Raw genomic sequence first — 21766 nt, forward strand, 5'->3', positions numbered from 1 at the left:
ATTTTTGAGGTGTCATATATTAGGGGTGCATCTTATTCTTAATTCCTTCTTATCTGACGACATATCTGGAATGTGGAAACATTTCTTCTCTGATAAGCGAAGATTTAAAAAGTTTGTGGGACCAGCATATTATCTTTCTCTCCATATCAATCATCGATTGAATATGGATCCTTATTTCCAATCAGAAGAAGTTTGGTGTTTCTCTCGTCTTTATTTCTATGGAACTAGTAGACTATTTTGGAAGCATTGGAATGAGAGTCTTTCAATAGATAGTAATCGCGCGTATGACCATAATAAGGAATAATTTAATAACGTATAGTCTGAACATGTTAAAGTGAAATGATAATTTGACACCTAAATTGCAATAATAAATCACAAAGCTAAAGATGAGATGCATGTGAAGAGAGTCTTGAATATCCAAAACGTAGTTTCATCGCTTCATCTATATGACATTTCATCACTTCATCTTTCTTACCTATTTATACAGGCATTCACCTAGTAACAAGTACATTCTCTTGTTTTTCTCTTTCTCCCTTCAATCAACACAAAAAATGAGTATGCATAAAGCGTATACTATTCTGATGAGTTTGGAGTTGGGTTCCATTGGAATTAAGTATCAAGGTTTAAACACCAATCCTTTCCAACCATCTTCCCCAACCTTTTTCCTGTTTTTGATAGCTCTACTTTGTCATGCAGTTACAACCGTGGCTGACTTGACCTTCCCAACTACTATGATCATGTTCCACTTCACTGGTGTTGTTGGATGTGAGACACTACTTTGGATTCTCATCCCTGAATTCTGGAAATGGTATACCATTAACATATTCCTGTTACTAGTTACTTCATCCTGTTTCTTCAAACCCATCGCTAGTAGCTTCACTGAGTTCCTTGTTCCAGCAGTTTCAAATGCTCCCACTTTGGATCCACAGGAATCTCAGCCGTAAGATATGTAACCTGCTTTAAACATGAAATACTAGATGCTATGTGGAATGTGGTACATGTTTTGCATTTGTGTATAATATGTTATTGTTGTTTTTTACAACCCAAACACTACTAGAAATACACGTTTTACCTGCGGAATTTGCTGCGGAAAAACTTCCGCAGGTTTACCTGCGGAATTTCCTGAGGCTTTCTTAAATAAATTAAAATTTTCTGTGGATTTAGAATTGGCAGAAAATTCCGCAGGAATACCTGCGGATTTTTCTGCGGCTCTTATATTTCAAACAGAAAACGAAATTATAAAGCAAAATGCGCAGGTAAACCCGCAGGAATATTTCCTGCGGATTTTGCTGCGAATATCTATTTTATAAAAAACAAACTATTATACAAAATCCGCAGGTAATTCTGCAGGAAACTTTCCTGCGGATTTTGCTGCAATATTAACTATTTTCTTAAAATAATTGTAATTTTTGTCAAATTTTATTTTAAAAATTAATCATTATATATTATTTAATATTATTATATTAATTAATGTTTTAATGTTAATTGTGTTATTTTTAAATTTTTTATCTTAATTTTTGATGAAATAAAAGGTATAAAAAATTTGAAAAATAAAATTAATAAAAAGTATTAAAAATTTTGAAATCAATTTTTAAAAATATTATCTCAATAACCCAAACATGGTTGACACTATCAATTATTTTTACACTGTCAACCAATCAAAATTATATATCCTGCCAACTATATATATGAAAAAATTGATTTAAATATTTTCTAAAAATAATAATAATTTTTTAAATTAATATAATTCTTCGATTTGTATTATAATAATATATTTCTTCTACTTTAGTATTTATTTTTATTGTGTTTTTTTGTTTAATTTAATTTTAATTTTTAATCCTTATTTTATCTATGCTATTAATTATTTTTATAATTTATTTTAATTAATTTTTAATTTTAATCTTAATTTTTAATAAAATAAGTGGTATACAAACTTAGATATATATTTATTTTAGAGATTATAGATATGTGGGGTAAGTATAAAAAAATTTCAATTGTTAAGATACATCAATTGTGTTCACTCTTCATCTCCACAAACCAGTTGAACGTTGAGCCTTATCGTTATTTTCAATGGCATTGTCACAATTTCGTTCTTCTCTCAAATTCGGTAACCCATTTCCAATGGCAACACTCTCTTCCTTCACCGTCTCCTCCAAAACCCTAACCCCACCTAACCACCCCAAAACCTCGTCTCTCAATTTCAACAACCTCTCCATCCATACCAAAATCCGTACCTGGAACCCTATCCAAATTCGCGCGGCGGCCAAGGAAGATTTCTCTTCTAACAAAAGCGGAAGCAATGAGCAGAAGGAAACGATTATGCTTCCCGGTTGTGACTACAACCATTGGCTCATTGTAATGGAGTTTCCTAAAGACCCTAAACCCTCTCGTGAACAGATGATTGATACTTACCTTCAAACTCTTGCTACTGTCTTGGGAAGGTTAGTTTTCTACCGTTGCTTTTCTTTTCGTAATTTCGAATAACGTTTGGGATTTTCTGTTGAATGGAGTTGGTTGTAGTTGAAATATACTGATACATGATGTTTTGAAATTGAGAATAGTTGCAAGTTTTTCTATTGATTATGTTTTAAATCTGAATGTCTAGTTTAGCTTTTGGAAGAAAAATGCAGAATTTGTCCTCGCTCGCAAGGTGTTCGATGAAATGTCCCAACCGAATTCGTCAGTCTTATTCTTCCGCTCTCAACATTTTCATTTCTTGGATTTTTTTTTTTATTTGTTGAAAATTGAAATATTGTTTCTCTTGTTTCAGCTTTTGTGGCGAAGTTTCAGCTTTTGGGACGAAAACAATCAATCAATTGGGGTTGGCATTATGAAAGCGAATATGAAAAAGAAGTTGAAATCGTAAGTTCTCTTCATCCCTAACCCATAATTCAGATTTGCATTTCATTGTTTTTCTCTCTTTACAGTTTATTTTCGACATTTTTAGGGTTATCTGAACCACTGTTATGGTTGTTCATTTCTTAGAATGTTCCTTTTGCATTATTCCGTATGAATTTAAAATCCAAAATCGCATGCACAGTTTTTCAGCTTACATTATGATTGTTATTATTGGATTGCTAGGGTTTATCAAGAAATAGTTGCTCTAAATTGAATACATATTCTATTTATCATGTTCTCACTTTTTTAATCTTTCTGCATATTAAGAGATAAACTCACAGACAATAGAAGAGCTACTGCAGTTGTGAGGAGTGGAAATTTTGAGCAACAAACCTGGGCCGATCTCCCTGTTGAACTCTTAGAATTGATCTTCTCCGGTTTGATTGTGGCGGATAACATTCGTGCTTCTATTGTTTGCAAGACATGGCATTCAGTTGCCACTTCTGTACATCAAGTGAACCAATCACCCTGACTTATGTATCTTCCAAAAAATGGTAACCCATATGACTTATATGTTCCGGTGAATCGAAAAACCTATGACTTCTATGATCCTGGGCATCGAAAAGCCTATTCCCTCGAGTTTCCATAGTTAGATAGGTCTCGTGTTTTCTATTCAAAAGATGGTTGGTTATTGGTATATAGGTGGTATACATGGCCCGAAAGTTCCCTGTTTTTTTTCTTTAATCCCTTTACTAGGGAGCTGATCAAGCTGCCAGAATTTGATTATCCAAGCTCTGTTGCCGCCTTCTCTTGTGCTCCAACATCCACTGAATGTGTGATATTTACTATTAAACATATTAGTTCTACTATAGTAGCGATTAGCACATGTTACCTGGGGCAAACAAATGGACAACTGTTACTTACCAAAACTGCTCTCATTTTTCCGGTTGCTTAAGGACTAAGGTTGTCTTTTCTAATGGGTTATTTTATTGTCTGAGTAAGCAAGGTTTTCTAGGGGTGTTTGACCCAGTTGAATGTACTTGGACTGTTTTGGAAGTACCTCCTCCTCGAAGCCAAGATAGTTTTATTGATAGACAAGGGCGGAAAGGGAAATTTATGACAGAGCATGAAGGAAATATATTCGTAATTCATATGCTTTGTCCGGAGGGCCCAATTATTTCCAAGTTAGATCAGACACTAATGGAATGGAAAGATGTGAGTACGCTAGGCGGCGTGACAGTTTTTGCTAGCTTTTTGTCATCTCCTTCTAGGACTAACATGGCTGAAATAATCTGTCATCTCTTCCGAAGGTCCACTTTGTCCTGTAAGTTTGTTTCGTGTGTTTTCTTTATCCAAATTTGAGGAATTTTAAGAATGCCACAGACCAAAATCTAGTTTTGTCATGGATATTAGTAAAATCAAGTTCTCTTGAAGTCCTACAGACTTGCCTATTTCTTGAAACTGGAGAGTTAATCGTGTGATATGAAAAGTTGACTCTAATTATTTGTTCTAGATGAGCCCATGTATGAAGTGGGCCATGCTGGACCAACTTGCTGATTATTTCAATTCCTGGTTGGCTGCCTACCCTACAACATTGGCTGACGATGAATCTATGGTACTATTTGTTTAAAACATTATATTGATCGTCAACTATTTGGTTATTGTGTGTTGAATTGACATTTTGTTTTTTATATTGCTTGTTGTAGATTATGATTGTTGACTTCAGATTGTCATTGAAGCCCCAAACATTGGCCAGGTAGCTATATTAATTTTACATGCTTTCATTTTCTTTTTAGTGTGCCATTTTGTTTTAGTATTGATCTAATGAAGCTCCAAACCCTAAATATTTTTGAATTTAGTTGACAAATTAATACAGTTGATAAAACTACTGCATATTTTAAATGTCAATCATAGTTGGTTGATTGTTAAATCATAGTATCTCTCTATCAAAAAAAATTTATATACTTCAGTTTTTTAGTATGTATACCCGGCCGGGCAGGGTATGACATGCTCAAAACTATCATCTGATTCAGGATTTGGATAAAATTTATTTTTTATTTTGCTTTTTTGGCTTTTGACTTTTGAAGGTTGATTTGGATTTGGGAAATTATGAGCGTTTTCTTGATGTCACGTTTACAAAGGATAACAACATCACCACTAGGAAAAATATATCAGGTGCATGCTTGTTTAATTTCTGTCTTGGAATTAGTTTAATACTACATTTTATGCTGATTTTGCTTATCTACAGGTGATATTGAATCTATGCCGTTTATTGAGGCTCTGCGGCAATTGTCCTTTCAAGTGGGTATGACAAAAGTATATTTTGCTTTTAGACTAACTTTACTTACTATTTTCTCGAACAGTTTTTGTTTTTAAATAATCAACATAATATAGTTTAGTCATTAAATGATCAACATAGTATAGTTTAATCAACATGATATGATCCAAGTACTCTAGTAAGTGTGAGTTTTTTTGTGCTTGGTGCCTTGGTGGTATTGATGTAAATTTTATTAAAGGTCAATCTAGACTTCTAAAGTTGGGAGAATTGTCTCTAATTAAGAACATTAAATGAATTTTGAGTAATTTATTTCATTTTCCCAGCAACTATGTGTATTAATATCAACATGTATAGTAATTCCTTAATGCATCAAATAGTGTCTTCTCCACGCTTCTTCTGCTCTGCGATCCGAGATTGATAACTATATTTTCAGCGCTGCTTAAATATTTTCTTCTGTTTGGACAGTTGTGTGTTTGATGTTAGTTTGGCTATATTGGCTAGCTAAAATACTGCTTTCAATGTGCAGCCTCTGCTGGATAGCACTAGGGAAAAACTCTCACAATTCCGCCATGTTCCAGTAAGTTATCAGTGAATTAAGCTTGTTTTTATTTTTCCAGGCAAGCTTTGATTTATTAGTTATTGATCTGTATTTTATGTATATTTTTTACAGATTAACAATATTCTGAATATCCATGATGTACCAAATATTTGGCACATTCCCCTGTTACTTAGAGTGAGTGTCTAATTAAATTTTAGCGCCATTGAATCTTGGCTACTTGTATTTTGTGTAATTGTTTTCCTCTTAATGTGTGTCTGGCTTCTATTTACAGAATCAAAATTCCCACCATTCAATTTAGAAGCAAATAATATTAATACTATGTTCAAATACGGATTTGCGGATGTAGAGTAATATTATTACTAGATCTCATGCATCGTAATACTAGATATTATTTATAGTATAAACCTTTGTATACTCATAGAGAAGCAAATAATAAATTAAATTTTTTTTAATTTAGAACTACATTACCTGCGGATTTACCTACAGATTTATCATTCCTGTGGATTTATCTGCGGAACTACCAGCGGAATTTACAGCGGATTTAGCTGCGGAATTTTCCTGCGGATTTAACTGCGGACATTCCTGCGGAATTACCTGCCGAAGAAATTACCCACGAAGGTTTTAGCTGGGGACCCAAAGCCGTAGGAAAATCCGCAGGAAACACGTTTCCTGCGGAAATATTGCTCAAATCCGCAGGTAAATCCGCAGGAAAACAGAGTATTTCTAGTAGTGAAAATTCAAAAAGGAATTTGTTTAGTTGCGGATGTTAGCTCAATTGTCATTAATGAGCATAATGAAGTGTATGTTTGAATAATTAGTTTCTACATGTAAAAAACTGCCTTCTTTTTCTTGTTTTGTACATAAACCGCAAGCAACTCAAACAATTATTTTTTTTCATTATTTAATGGCTTGATTTGTTGTTGCTAAAGCTAATCTCAATAGGGAAAAACAAAATTAGAATCAAATATTAGGTTGGGGACACTACAACGCGCAAGGCTTTTAAAAGCGCTTTAAAGCGCTGCCAAAGCCAGCGCTGGCATAGGCTACGAAAGCGCTTTTAAAAGCGCTCTGGTAGGCCCCCCCTATAAGAGCGCTTTTCTGGAAAAAGCGCTCTTGTAGGCCCCCCTTTAAGAGCGCTTTTCAGGAAAAAGCGCTCTGGTAGGCACCCCTATAAGAGCGCTTTTTTCAAAAGCGCTTTCGTATGTTGCGTTTTTTTTTTTTTATGCTTTTTATTATTTCTAAACCTGCACTTTTGGCAGCAATATTTTAGAACCTGTAATTTACTATTTTTTGGCAGTATTTTTTCATGAACCTATAATTTATCATTTCAAATCGATATATACCATTATAATCGATATCGATTATATACAAAAAAGTATTATATTATATACCATTAATGTAAATCAAAATACATATATACATATTTCTAAACCAAAACAACTAAACCAATTCACATATTTCTAAACCAAAACAACTAAATGGGAAACAACTTCCGAGTTCTTATGCAACCAATGTACGCTTCCTGTATTATCTGGAGCTATGTTGTATTGATGCTTTAGTGGAGAACCAGTAGTCACCTGAGCTATGTTGTATTGTGTCACAGAATATGAATCAAATAACTGTACCCCGAACGATCCTGCCACAGAAGACTTCGGGGTACATTACTTGATTCTTATTCTGTGGAACATAATCGGCAGGGGCACATTGTGTTCTATCCTTTACCAGTCCATCCACTGTTTGAAGCTCAACCTACAATAGAAAAACGTGATTATTTACACAACATTCACATTCTTAATATTTTCTCTATCAACCAAAAATTTCCTCATCTCCGAACAAAAGACAAAATAGTTAATAAAAATAGTGCTATACCAGAACAGAAACCAATTTATAAGAAATCAATTAACAACCACATGCACATAAAAATAGTTTTTGATAAAAGAACAAGTCAATTGAGCCAACAACCAAAAACCCTAAAAAAAATCAGCCGTAGAGCCGTAGAGCCAACAACCAAAAACCCTAAAAAAAATTATGTTCATCATCTTCGAAAAACCTCTCCAGAAACTGTAAATACATTGTTCATATTCATCCAACAACAATCACAATACACAGCCGCAAACACTAACCAAAACCCTAATTGTTCATCTTTCTCATACACGCAAACCATTCATCAGAAACAAAACCATTCACAAATCATCATCAAACATAACCAGACAAACATTCATCAAACCCAAACATTTGTTCATCACTTTCCTAATCAAACAAACCCTTCAGAAATTTGAGAGAGGAAAAGAGAATAAGAAATAAACTCAGAAAGGTCTCACCCGGTTTTGGTTTGTAGATTCAGAATCGAAACCGAACTCAGCAACAACACGAACCTCAACTCACCATAAACTCGTGTGTTTTGGATCTGAAAGGAAGAAGAACGGCGGAGGTTGCTAGGGTTTCGGAGAGAGGACGGCGGAGCAACGAAGGAAGAAGAAAGATCTGAAACAAAACGCGTGTGTTTGTAAAATATATAATTTTTTAAATGGGCTACCAGAGCGCTTTTCAAAAGAGCTTTAATAACACCCCCTACCAGAGCGCTTTTATCTCAAAAGCGCTTTCGTAGCACCCACCCTATAAGAGCGCTTTTAAAAGCGCTTTCATAACCCCCCTACCAGAGCGCTTTTTAAAAGCGCTCTCATACCCCCCCTACCAGAGCGCTTTTTAAAAGCGCTCTCATAACTCCCCCTACCAGAGCGCTTTTTTTGCATCATTTTTCCTTGTTTATTAATTTTGTTTTTAGCGAGCCCTACGAGAGCGCTTTTGCTAAAAGCGCTTTAGTAGCTGCGCTGCTACAGCTTAAATTTGGCGTAGTGGGATTTGTTGGGAAGAGGATAGAATTGATCACAAATGATCATGTACTCTCAGTGAATATAAAAGGTGTTAACCTGCTTGCGATGAGATGCCTAAGAGGGCTTTGTGTTCAGATATGTAAAAGAACAATACTGGTGTTATGAATTTGGCTACGCTGATAATGGGGTGAGTCATCCCTCATAGTAGGAAGTGCGGTTAACCTATGAGATGAGATGACTTCAGTTATTCCCCTAACACGTGGCTTGACACATTTCCCATGGATTGCAACTGAGGAGGGTTCGGTCGGGCTGAATCACGTGCTCGCCACCTGACCCCCACCCCTTCGAGCCCAAATACCTTCCTGTTATTTATGGACTGCACAGTTGATGGGCCGAGTTCTCTGTGGCCCAACCAAAGTTAATGAGCCCAAATACCTTCTTGATTTTGTCTTACTTCTTCTGCAAGTTTTTCTCTCTTCTTTCTTCTCATTTTCTTTCCCCCCAAAAACACTTTCTCCAGAAAATCCATAGCGCGGGAAAATGTTTCGTTTGTACTTTTCTTCTCTTCCTCCACCGCCACATCAACCTCCCAACGCCATTATCGTTGCTGTCACGGTTGCTATTTTTCTTTTTGCCGTAAATCTCCGATGATATAGATATACATTTTGTGTACATTCTTCATTTTAGGGTTTAGGACCTTCTTCTTCTTCTTGATACTTCTACATTCGTTCTTTATCTTGTAAAGTGCGTTTCGATTTTTTGACTTGTTGCGAGTGAGAAATTTCCCGCGAAAATGAATAAGGAAAATCGAAATGCACCATTCTTACCACCGTCTACTTCCGATTCTTACGTCAAAGATCCTTACAAAAGTTCAAGAATATCATACACAGGAAACTTTCTTCTCTCTTTAGCCAAAGCTAAAGCTGGTAGTCATAGAACTCTGAAGTTATCAAGGGATATTCAGTTTGCAATGTCTCGTGTGTTTGAGGATTCACTTGATCTCCTACCCTCACCTTATAGTGAACTAGATTCTGTTAGTCAGAAAGTTTCTGCTTCAAAGCTTCTGGATAATGTCTATCTACTGCATAAGAGTAATCAACCATATCTGCCTCCATGTCGCAACAAGGCACTATCATCTTCAAGTGGAGACAGCAATGGCTCACTAAAGACTAACATATCTGGATCTTCTGAGTGTACAAATCAGGAAGTGCAAGCAGAACTAGATAAACTTAGAAACATTTCTCCTGCAAAACTTCCAAAGAGTGAGGAGCTTTGGGAGACTTATTTGTATTTTGAACCTCCATTCATCCATGATGTCCAAATTCAACAGGATTCAGAATTTAAATCTGCCAATACCAGCTTAGAGGACTGTTCAAGTTCTATCTCTGGTTTTAGTTTTCCTGATGAGGACAGTTTAGTTACATATGACGAACCTTTCTGGACCCTTGAAGTGAAAATTCCGCCAAGAAATGATAGTTTCATGTCTTCCCCTGAAAGCAAACTGATTGAAGATGATTTGGATAGTCCAGACTCAACTTTTGAAATGATCAAGAGTCTTGTAGAATCTGTACTCGATGGTGATGATGATTACGATGATGATTATTATAGTTTTGATAAGGATAGTTCCTCTATGGATGATATTATGGAGGAGCTGGTCCAGCATGGAGCTAGAGTTGCTAAACTAAACCTTTCTTACCAGCCGTTCCATTCTGATCAGTTGAATCTAGGAAGAGGTCCATTTTCTTTGCCTTTCCACTGTTGTCCATGCGGCAACATTTGTCACAGTGATCATGAGCTAAGAAGGTTTGGTCTTGGAGCTGATGAATCAATGTTTCAACAGGGTATAATGCCATCACTTGAGGTGCCTTCATGGAAGGAGAAAACAAATCTAATGCAGAATTGTTTTGAATATCAGCATCCAGGCTATGACTTTTCTGTAAAGAGAACTCCTGGTAAGAAATTGTCTGCATAATACTATTTTGTTTGAGTCAAGTGCTTTTATAACTGAAAACTTAAACATGTTAGATTCTCTTGGTGATGGCAATGGAGTAATTGGCAGCTTCGAAGACAGGAAACTGGGAGCAAGTCAGTTCATGGGAGGTTTCTACTAGTTGCAGACTTTCCACAGTGATTAGCAATTGTTAATATGGAGATAGGAATATTAGGATGGAGAATAGAATGTGATAATCCTTTTCTATTTTTCAAATTTTCTTGTGAAGCAGCCATGAATGCTCTGAAGCTGCTGTAAATAGATCTCTCCTAGCTAGTATATTAAGAAAACAAAAAAACAAAAATAGTTAGCTCCTAGTTACTACTAAAAAAAAAAAAACCCACCATTTATTTCCACGCTCCAGTTGTCTAGTCCTGGGCGTGAGGAGGTGTGTTAAGAGTCCCACATCGGACAATATATGGCCTGAACATGTCCTTATAAGTGGGGGCAATCCTCACCCTACAAAGCCGGTTTTGTAGGGTTGAGTTAGGCCCAACCACACTTCTTAACATGGTATCAGAGTCTGCTTTAAGATCCGGTGGGCCACCTTCCATGGTTTCCGTTATCGGGCCACCCACCATTTATTTCCACGCTCCGGTTGTCTAGTCCTGCTTGGGCGTGAGGGGGTGTGTTAAGAGTCCCACATCGGACAATATATGGCCTGAACATATCCTTATAAGTGGGGGCAATCCTCACCCTACAAGCCGGTTTTGTAGGGTTGAGTTAGGCCTAACCACACTTCTTAACATGGTATCAAGAGCCTCGTTTAAGATCCGGTGGGCCACCTTCTATGGTTTCCGCTATCGGGCCACCCACCATTTATTTCCACGCTCCAGTTGTCTAGTCCTGGGCGTGAGGAGGTGTGTTAAGAGTCCCACATCGGACAATATATGGCCTGAACATGTCCTTATAAGTGGGGGCAATCCTCACCCTACAAAGCCGGTTTTGTAGGGTTGAGTTAGGCCCAACCACACTTCTTAACAACAAGCCCTCAAGCATGGGGCTTAAAAAGGCGATGTGATTAAGATAAGTAATTCCGGTCCAGATCCATAGTGAAAATACCTATGTTTACAACTAAATAGACTCTGCTAAAGTTCAAGAGTTGTGCTATACTTACACCAGATTTTTACACCTATTCAATTTACACCGTATAAATACAATACATTCAGCTTTGCACAGATTTTAATGCAAGAGAAAAAATTATTAAAAAAATAAAAAGTATTGATTTATGGTATAATACAAGGTGTAGGTGTAAGTTTGAGTGTAAAACTAGCATTTCTCAAAGTTCAATACCACAAATCACAAATCTAGTTATGACTATGACTACTATGCAACTTGTAAAAACCAATGCAGATTTCATAAAATGGCAAGGGATTAGCCAATTTGGTCCCGCAACTAACAAAATTCCAATTTATCCTTGAAATTGAAAATTTCAGTGACTAGATTGATAGATCCAAAAGATCTTAGAGTGTCAAGGATTTTCAATTTCATCAAATCATTTCAGAATTTCGGTAAGTTACGAGATTAGATTGTATAATCAGTCATTATTAGCATTATCAACTTCTCTTTACTGCAAGGGAAACATATTTCATTGCAAGGGCGTCGAATAATGGTAGTTCATACATGTATTTTTTTACAGAGTGTAGCAATAGAAACATATTTTTCTCGTATTGCTGAATCTAGGGTGGTCTCAGTGCACCCAAAGATTTTCTTGTATTTAGTTCTAACTTTTCAACTTGTATGTACTCTCAAATTTGAAATTAACTTGGATTTTTTGTTGTTGTTTGTCTGTATGTTCCCTTTATGATTAGTTTCTAAATTTGCATTATTCAAGTGAAAAAGTTTTTTTTCATGTTTGTTTCCATTTACTTTAGTGTTATTGAGTATTGATATACCATACACATTATTCATGTCTAATGGAATGCTTTAAATTTATAATTAACATTTACTGAATAACTATATTTTGCCTATATCAGCACCACACTTGAGGGAGGAAGCTGTCCATTATGTAATGTTTTTACAGCTTTGAATTAAGGCAAGGGATTAGGCAAATATGGTCCATCACCTAACAGAATTTCAATATATTCCTCAATCTGAAAAATTCTATCTGTGATTAGATTGATCGATCCAAAAGGCCTGAGTGTCAAAGATTTTCAATTTCATCAGTCTTTTGAATTTTCGAAATTTGAGATTAGATTTAATAATCAGTCATCTTTTACTTAGACTTCAGTGCAAGGATTTCGAAAAATGGTAGTTGATACATGAATTATTTACATATTTTAGTAAACATCCACCCAGAACCTTTAGGTAAGGGGGTATCGGTCACCTATGTTATAAACAGAACATCTCATCCATTCCTAGTTGATGTGGGACTTTAGCACTTACGCACTTGAAACCCAACAATTCTTTTTTGTCTCCATGAACCCAAAGTAAGATTTTGGTGTATTTAGTTCCAATTGTTCGACTTGTAAATGCTCTCAAATTTGAAATTAGCAAGGACTTTTTATTGTTGTTTTTTCATGTTTGTTTCCATTTGCGATTCTTTTAAGTTACAACTAACATTTACTGAATAATTATTCTTGTTTTCTTTTTGGAAATATCGGAATTTTTAATGATTATAATTAGCAGGTAACTCATTTTGGAAACACTTGCTTTGGGATTGTAATTCTAGTGTGCATGCCATTGCAACACTAGAATTACAATACTGCACAAAGATCCTTAATGACTCTGTTTGTATTTGCTAGCCGTCCACCTCATGCTTGTCTTGCTTGTTGCAACTGCTCTAATGCGGGTTTTGCGGGTTTTCTTACTTATTTTAAATGTTGCTACTGCTAGTGACCACATTCAGTTTCATTATCATTTTTTTATTTAAGAGCACCATCTTGTTTATTTTTACTGAAGTTTATAATGAGAAATTTTTATTGAAGTTTATGGTGACATTTATTTTACAAAAAAGGTTGAAGCGTTGGATGACTGGAGGTTGATGGTTATTATTGGCTGACAATGAATTAGCTCAAATTCATACCACATAAATTTGTCATGGTTAAAGACTTATCAAGTACAGAAATATACACAACAGAATTAGCTCAAATTCAACCTAAACTAAACATAATATGTCCATAATACCCAATAAGCAAACAGTTCCTACTCCATTTAGTAATCATATACACAAATCTGAAACAAATTACTTTAAATTCTACTAAAAAGAAAACAAGTTCTTAGCAAGATGCAAGCACCGACACCGGCAAAACAGCATTTAACTAATTGACAGTTTAACTTCATCTGTGTCTATCCACCCTACTAGCAGAATCATTGCATCAGCATTTAACTTTGTTCTTCCGAGAATTCTTTGTTTTTCATCATTCATTACCTCCCTTCTCCTACACTTAACCAACTAACTAACACCACCACTAAAACTACTTTATTACCCTATCATTATGTATTTGCACCCCGCACACATAAGAATCATGCGGAAATAGAGCATGGACAATGCAATTATGCTAAGTTTTAGAAACAACTGGGAAACTTGGTAAGAGGCTTAAGCCTGTGTCATGAACACAGTACCAAAACCTTATACCTTCATGTGAAAAATTTAAATTTAAATTTAGTTTGATGGTACTTCATTTTACACGAATTTCAGACGAATTGTGCGGATCAATTCGCAAAAGTAATGCAAAATGGTACGCGCACACGCAAACCAATTCGCAGTTCATAGGAGGAGGTATATGTGAATTATGTGACTATGGACCGGACCAACCAACCTACAACAAAACAGTCCCTCCATAACCAGTCACGAGTCATCCATTATCTAAATATAAAATAAATCATTTTGGTCTTTTGGTAAATTTAGCAAGAGCTATAGTCATAGTGATCCTCATATTTAACTACTTCAAATCATTTCCTAACCCCTCCTAGCATTTTCAAGGATGGAATCTTTTTTTCATTTTATATATATGATATGATTTCTCGTAGGCTTCGAATAGAAAAAAAATTCCCTAAGTCATGACTAGAAAATTGTCTTATGACTCAAAAATTTTATAAATAAATTATTAAAAGAAAAGGAACTTATTCAATATAATTATTGAGTGTATGACACAATATAAAAAGGATTATTCTTGAATCTTGTTCATGAAATAAAAAGTAAAAAAAGAATCCAAGATACAAGCTGTGAGCATGAATCCAAGATACAACAAAGCATGTAAAGGATTGGCGGCCATATCAGCTAACTGCAAAAAAAAAAAAGATTTATCAACGACTATTTATACAAATGGTGGAAGCTTTATATTGAATAAGTATAAATGGGAGCATGTCTCTTACCTGGAAGGAATTGAATGACCAATTCCATAATCGGAGACAGTGAAATTTACACTGAACTTACGGTAGAGAAGCTGAAGAAAGAATTCCAGTAAGATTAGATTGTTACAAGAGAGAAAGCAAAAGCATAAGCATAAATATAAAGGCCAATCAATCTATCATAAAACTATTATTACCCGGGAGATAGAGTAGAGAATGAAAGCAAGGTTAGACTGAAGAAAAATGGACATGATTGGAGACAGAATAAAACTGGGCATGATTGAATATGAACCCTGCTGTCCTTGGGCATTCTTTGACAGACGGCAACGTTGGAAGTATATCACAATTAGGATGATGATGACAGTGGCAAGAAGACTTGCTAGATTGGGAAGATTCTGCCGGTAAAATGCTTCACCAAGAGCAGAAATCTTGTGTGTTTTAGTTATCAACAAATGGAAGAGAGCAATAACAGAACCCTCAAATTCAGCTCCACGTCCAGTATTAACAATGGCGGGACTAAATGCCTGCCATATAATGTTTCCACTGTAAAATATGGAAAGGTGCCCTGGTTGTTAGAAGTTGCTATAACATAGAAAGCACAAATTTCAGACTTAAAAAACGTACCAGATAGCAGTGGCCATAAATAGCGAAAGATATCGTTTTTGAAGAAGCTGATCTAAACATTTCGCAATAATACCCACAAAAAAGAGCTGCATAATGATGAGTACAGCATTTCCTACTCCAAATTGGCCCACACTACCATGCATCCCTAAAAGAACATAACCAACTGCTTGTCCAAGAGCTATCAAAATAGCAAGTAGATTTTTGCTGCCATATAAAAGAAAAATTAATTCAATATAATTATAATTTGAGTGTATAACACAATATGCCGCCCTATAATGAAAACCAACCTATCAAAGAGAACCGGAGATATAACATGAATGCATTTAATAAGTTATATCTCATACACCAATAATTAGGTTAAAGAATAAAAATTGTACACTTACAAAAGAGGCCGATCTTGAATGATGTTACATCCAACCAAAAATACCATGAGCATCTCCGAAGTCACGATGGGAGTGATTCCAAGTGCCAAGAGAGTTCCATGCTTTGAAGCAACGATAGCACGCATCCAATAGAATGGATCTGCGTCTGTTGTCGAGTGTACAGGGAGCAGACTGTAAACCAGGAAAATGAAAAGAGAGATGACAGTATATATGATCTTCTCTCTAAATGGCAGTGACACTTTTGAGTCAGCAGTCTGAACTTCGGGAAGAAACCGTCTTACTAAGTGCGGCAGCCTAAACCCACCTCCCATCTTATCAGAAGATGTTAATTTAACCTGCATCATACATCAACATTCTTATCAAATGATGTTAATTTTTTAACCTAAAAAAGCATAGCTGCATGCATCGAAATAATACTATATAACGGAGATGTATTCATAATCGTAGATATAGAAGAAATTCATGAAATTAAGCAATATAGGCAAAATAAGAAGAAAAATATTACAAACCCTAACTTGCACGAGAAGTAAACAGGAGGTACGCAAGAACTGAAGTGGATTTTTTTTGACTGACTATGTGGTGCTGCTCTTCTTATATATTGATTTTGACCCCTCTTCCAAGAAAGCCCAATTTTAAATTTACTTAATGTGATTGAGAATCAGATTTTTATTCTACTTATTCTCATGTGCCAACTTCATTGCCCAATAAAAATAGTTTGCTAACTTTACACAACTGAAGTGGCGCAACGATATTGGTTCATTGATATGTCACTCAGAAGATATAATTGGAAATTCTTAATAAATAGAAAAAATTTATTATGTAAACATGAGTGTTATTTGTTTTTGTTTTTTTCCAATTTTCTATACGTTGATACTAAAGATACGGTTTAAGGTAATTAAATTACATAACTTTTTTTTAAATCTTTTCCAATTTTAATTTTCTTATTAGCTACTAAAATAATTAACGTTATAACATGTATATTTAATATTAAAAATAATATGATAATTAATTTGTAAATTCTTTTGGAATATATATATATATATATATATATATATATATATATATATATATATATATATATATATATATATATATATATATATATATATATATATATATATATATATATATATATATATATATATATATATATATATATATATATATATATATATATATATATATATATATATATATATATATATATATGGAGCGTATCCGGTGAGAACTGATATCTTTGTGAGAAACGAGAACTATCAATATCAAACGTCAGATTTAATTAACGTTCAAGATTTAAAAATTCCTTATAAAGATCATCCTACTGAATTATTTACTACTATGCTTATTATTTAAAAACTCCATAAAATAATATTCTTACCAAAAATATTTTTATTTAATAATTAAATTGTTATAATATTTTTTTTGCATACATGTTTAATATTTATTTAGAATATGACTATAAAAATATTTAAATGTAATAAATATTTTTAGTTTAAATTAAAATTATCTAAACTATTAATAATTTTCATGACTATAATAAAAATTCAAAAATAAAATTAGAAAAAATAATACTAATTTAAAATAATCAAAAACTTAAATTATTTGATAAAAAACAATTATTTAAAACTAACAAAGGCCAATATATATCTCTCGCTAAGATACTGCAATAATAACTTCACCATGAAATTTTATTTAAAATTAAGTCTAGAACCACTTATTAACCAAAATAAATTATAAAATATATAATTCTATAAAATTCAAGATACAGCAGTAAAATAGATTTTTAAATGAGTTAAGATTTTTTTCGAAATTTATATAACATATTTTTTTAAATATAATTTTTTTCACTAGAAAGATGAGTAAATAATTTATGCTCTTGATTATTATATAATTAATATTATTTTTCTGTTTTTTATTTTAGTTTTGAAAATATTTGAAATTTATATAATTTTAACTTTAAATAAATTTTATGGATAAATTTGACTTATGTTTTATATTCATAATATTGTAACTTAATATTAATTATAATTATAAAAATTCAAGATACATCGGTAAAATAGTTTTTTTTAATTAAATTATATTTTTAAGAATTAAGATTTTATGAAAATTTAAATAAAATAATTTTTTCACTAGAAAGATCAGTAAACAATTTATGCTTTGGATTATAATATAATTAATTTTTATTTTCTGAATTTTTATTTTAGTTTTGAAAATGTTTGAAGTTTAGATAATTTTAAGTTTAAATAAATTATTTGGATAAATTTGAATTATATTTTGTCCTTATAATGTTCTAACTAAATATTAATTATAATTATAACAAATATTTTAATAAGGATTTAATCATGAAATAAGAATATTTTAGGTAAGAATCTTTTTTTATGGAATTTTTAAATACCAAGCATAATAGTAAATAATTCGCTAGGATGAACTTTATTTGGAATTTTTAAATGTTAATTTAATTTGACGTTTGATATGGATAGTTCTCGTTTCTCACGATAGATATCAGTTCTCACCGGATACGCTCCCTATATATATATATATATATATATATATATATATATATATATATATATATATATATATATATATATATATATATATATATATATATATATATATATATATATATATATATATATATATATATATATATATATATATATGGGGACGACTCAAGTGAGAACACTTGGTTATTATGAGAAATGAGAACAATGAATCACGACCATTAAATTTGATTTTAATGGACGGGATCGATTTCACTTTCTAAGATCCTTAATATTTAATGGACTGGATCTTAGAAAGAGAAACCAATCCAGTCCATTAAAATCAAATTTAATGGTCATGATTCATTGTTTTCATTTCTCATAATAACTAAGTGTTCTCACTTGAGTCGTCCCCTATATATATATATATATGATTTATTAGAATGAAAATTATTTATTACCAAAAATAGGAGAAAACTATTTTAAGTAAGAATCATGAATCACTCACTAGTTGTTTCTAACCATTAGATCAAAATAGTATCAAAAGTTATAAATGAGTGTAACTATAAGTGTAACATATTGGTGTAATTTGATCCCTCCTCATAACCTTTGATATTATTTTAATTCAATGGTTAGAAACAACAAGTTAGTGACTCATGATTCTTACTTAAAATAGTTTTTCTACTTTTGGTAATAAATAATTTTTATCTTATCAAATCATAATTCATTCTTATAAAATTAAATAAATCTCTCCAACTTTTTCTAGCACATAAATAAATTTTATTTTTATAAAAAATACGTGATTCTAAATATTTCTAAAAAATCAAGATTAATCTTTATAAAAAAATAACATATTCTTATTTTAAAACAAAATTCACGTTTTTATTTTTAAAAAAAAATCATATTCAACTAATTAAAGTAAATAATAAATTTGTTTCAATTTTAAATAGAATAAAAAATAATGCTCAAAATGTGCATAAATATTTAAATAATGAAGAATAAGCACATAAAGATGCACAAATAAAAAATATATATATAATAGAACATAATATAAGTTTATTTAAATTAAAATAACAAAATTTGTTTGAAGGTCAGAATTTTTTATTTATTTCAATATAACGTTTATTATTTATAAATATTAAAAAATGTATAATTTGAAAATTAAAAATTAAAATAAGTTAATAGAATATAATTTTTCTTAATTATCATAATTGTCACTTGTTTAAAATTGAGATAAACATTATTTAATAAAAAATAAAATTTCCTACAAATAAATATTAAAAATTACGTATTTTTAAGAAAAATTAATATAAATTACGTGATTATTATTAATATTTATTATAATACATTATTTTTATTATTTATTAAGAAAAAATATAATTTTTTAATCAAAAAAACGTGTATTCATTATTTGAAACAAATTTCACAATTATTTAAAATACGATTATATTTTTTTTTCACAATAAAATTATTATGCTAATTATTATTTAGTTTTTGTATATTTTTTATACACACTTTGTGAATTTGTATATATTATATTTAAAAATGAAACAACTTTATTATTTATATTAAGTGAATTCAATATGATTAAATTTAAATAAAATTAAAAAAAAGGGAATTTTTTTTCAAGCTTTGAATCATGATTTTTTTTTCAAAAATATTTAGCATTATGATTTTTTTAAATGAAGTATAATTTGATAGTTATAAAAAATGTGAAAAATCTATTTTATATATGAGAATAGGGAATTTTGATCAAAATAGTATAACTAGTTGTTTCTAACCATTAGATCAAAATAGTATCAAAAGTTATAAATGAGTGTAACTATAAGTGTAACATATTGGTGTAATTTGATCCCTCCTCTCTCTCTATCTATATATATATATATATATCTCTCTCTCTATATATATATATATATATATATATATATATATATATATATATATATATATATATATATATATATATATATATATATATATATATATATATATATATATATATATATAGGGCATATCATATGAGAATGACATATTTATATGAGAATGTGAGAATGAATCTGAACCATTGGATTTTAAAATAAATGGTGGAGATTATAAGTGAATCTTTTTTTTCTCTCTCCTACTTCATTTATTTCAAGATACAGGAGAGAGAAAAAAAAGATTCACTTATAATCTCCACCATTTATTTTAAAATCCAATGGTTCAGATTCATTCTCACATTCTCATATAAATATGTCATTCTCATATGATATGCCCTATATATATATATATATATATATATATATATATATATATATATATATATATATATATATATATATATATATATATATATATATATATATATATATATATATATATATATATATATATATATATATATATATATATATATATATATATATATATATATATATATATATATATATGAGGAGAGATCAAATTACACCCGTAGAGTTACACCACGAGTTACACTTGTATAATAACTACATCTCGATTTAATATTTTTTAAATTCAACCGTTGGATTGAAACATAATATCATATAGATCATACCTATAAAGTTTGAGCTTAATCTATAATGATTTACTATGTCATTGAATTACATCAAATTTTATATGAAAGCTCATTTTGACGTTAATCTTTGGATATCTTGATGATATAGTAAATCATTATAGATTAAGCTCAAATTTTATAGGTATGATCTATATGATATTATGTTTCAATCCAACGGTTGAATTTAAAAAATATTAATTCGAGATGTAGTTATTGAACGAGTGTAACTCGTGGTGTAACTCTTCGGGTGTAATTTGATCCCTCCTATATATATATATATATATATATATATATATATATATATATATATTATTTGGTGACGATATAATAAAATTTATTTATTACACTTTATCATAAATGAGTGTGTAACTAACTAATTTAATATATTAAATTAATTTCACTATTTTATTTTAGAGGAAACAAAAGGTTTGTTTAGTGTTTATTATAGGATAATAATAAATATTTATTTTATAAAAGGTTTGCTACAATATAATATTATTATATGGTTTCATGTGTTTTAATTTGTACACATTAGATAAGATAATAGTGGCATAAAAAAATTATATTCAAATTATAAAAAATAATTTCATGATTTAATTTTAATTTTTAAGAGATGTGAAAATTCATTTCAATATAATAAATTTTATACAAAAATAGAAGGTAAATGGGCAACAAGTTGCGTCACTACTCTTTTTTGGATGGCAAAATCAATCCTCTTAAAAACTACATTCATAGACCTAGGAGATATAACATTGTTATTCATAAGTCTTGGACTCTTTGTAAACGATCATCTGCTTCTGGTGCTAGAAAATTATAAGTGTCTAAAGCAAATGGTATGAAAGCATTTTGATTGTCGGAACACGCTTTCTCATGTTTGACCACTTTCCTTGAAGCAACTTTGAGAGATACAATGCTTTACTTAAAATATCA

The 21766-nt window shown here is 31.3% G+C and overlaps 4 protein-coding genes across 7 annotated transcripts; 3 read left to right on the forward strand and 1 right to left on the reverse strand.

The window, feature by feature from the left end:
• Positions 1–2011: 2011 nt before the first annotated feature.
• On the forward strand, positions 2012–3297 carry LOC131662230 (multiple organellar RNA editing factor 9, chloroplastic-like). Of its 4 annotated transcripts, none has more exons than XM_058931952.1 (4): positions 2012–2441; positions 2606–2679; positions 2771–2862; positions 3166–3297. In XM_058931952.1, exons 1-4 carry the CDS (start codon positions 2071–2073, stop codon positions 3169–3171), a joined length of 543 nt encoding a protein of 180 aa, XP_058787935.1. In that variant the 5' UTR covers positions 2012–2070; the 3' UTR covers positions 3172–3297. The 4 variants fall into 4 exon arrangements, with proteins under 4 accessions (XP_058787935.1, XP_058787937.1, XP_058787934.1 ...); XM_058931954.1 differs by having other exon boundaries at positions 2611–2679; XM_058931951.1 differs by having other exon boundaries at positions 2771–3296.
• Positions 3298–4209: 912 nt separating this feature from the next.
• On the forward strand, positions 4210–6096 carry LOC131662232 (uncharacterized). Its single transcript, XM_058931955.1, has 6 exons — positions 4210–4453; positions 4545–4594; positions 4926–5013; positions 5087–5143; positions 5643–5693; positions 5787–6096. Exons 1-6 carry the CDS (start codon positions 4352–4354, stop codon positions 5859–5861), a joined length of 423 nt encoding a protein of 140 aa, XP_058787938.1. The 5' UTR covers positions 4210–4351; the 3' UTR covers positions 5862–6096.
• Positions 6097–8990: 2894 nt separating this feature from the next.
• Positions 8991–10728, forward strand: LOC131656431 (uncharacterized). The gene is made up of 2 exons (XM_058926155.1): positions 8991–10461; positions 10535–10728. Exons 1-2 carry the CDS (start codon positions 9303–9305, stop codon positions 10618–10620), a joined length of 1245 nt encoding a protein of 414 aa, XP_058782138.1. The 5' UTR covers positions 8991–9302; the 3' UTR covers positions 10621–10728.
• A 3993-nt stretch (positions 10729–14721) lies between these two features.
• Positions 14722–16128, reverse strand: LOC131658662 (uncharacterized). Its single transcript, XM_058927931.1, has 5 exons — positions 15813–16128; positions 15417–15666; positions 14990–15335; positions 14817–14887; positions 14722–14725 (listed from the first exon to the last, which is right to left on the reverse strand). The coding sequence occupies exons 1-5, from the start codon at positions 16108–16110 to the stop codon at positions 14722–14724; spliced, it is 969 nt and encodes a 322-aa protein (XP_058783914.1). The 5' UTR covers positions 16111–16128.
• Positions 16129–21766: the final 5638 nt, after the last annotated feature.

This window comes from Vicia villosa, linkage group LG3, assembly GCF_029867415.1.
Source record: "Vicia villosa cultivar HV-30 ecotype Madison, WI linkage group LG3, Vvil1.0, whole genome shotgun sequence".
NCBI lineage: Eukaryota > Viridiplantae > Streptophyta > Magnoliopsida > Fabales > Fabaceae > Vicia > Vicia villosa.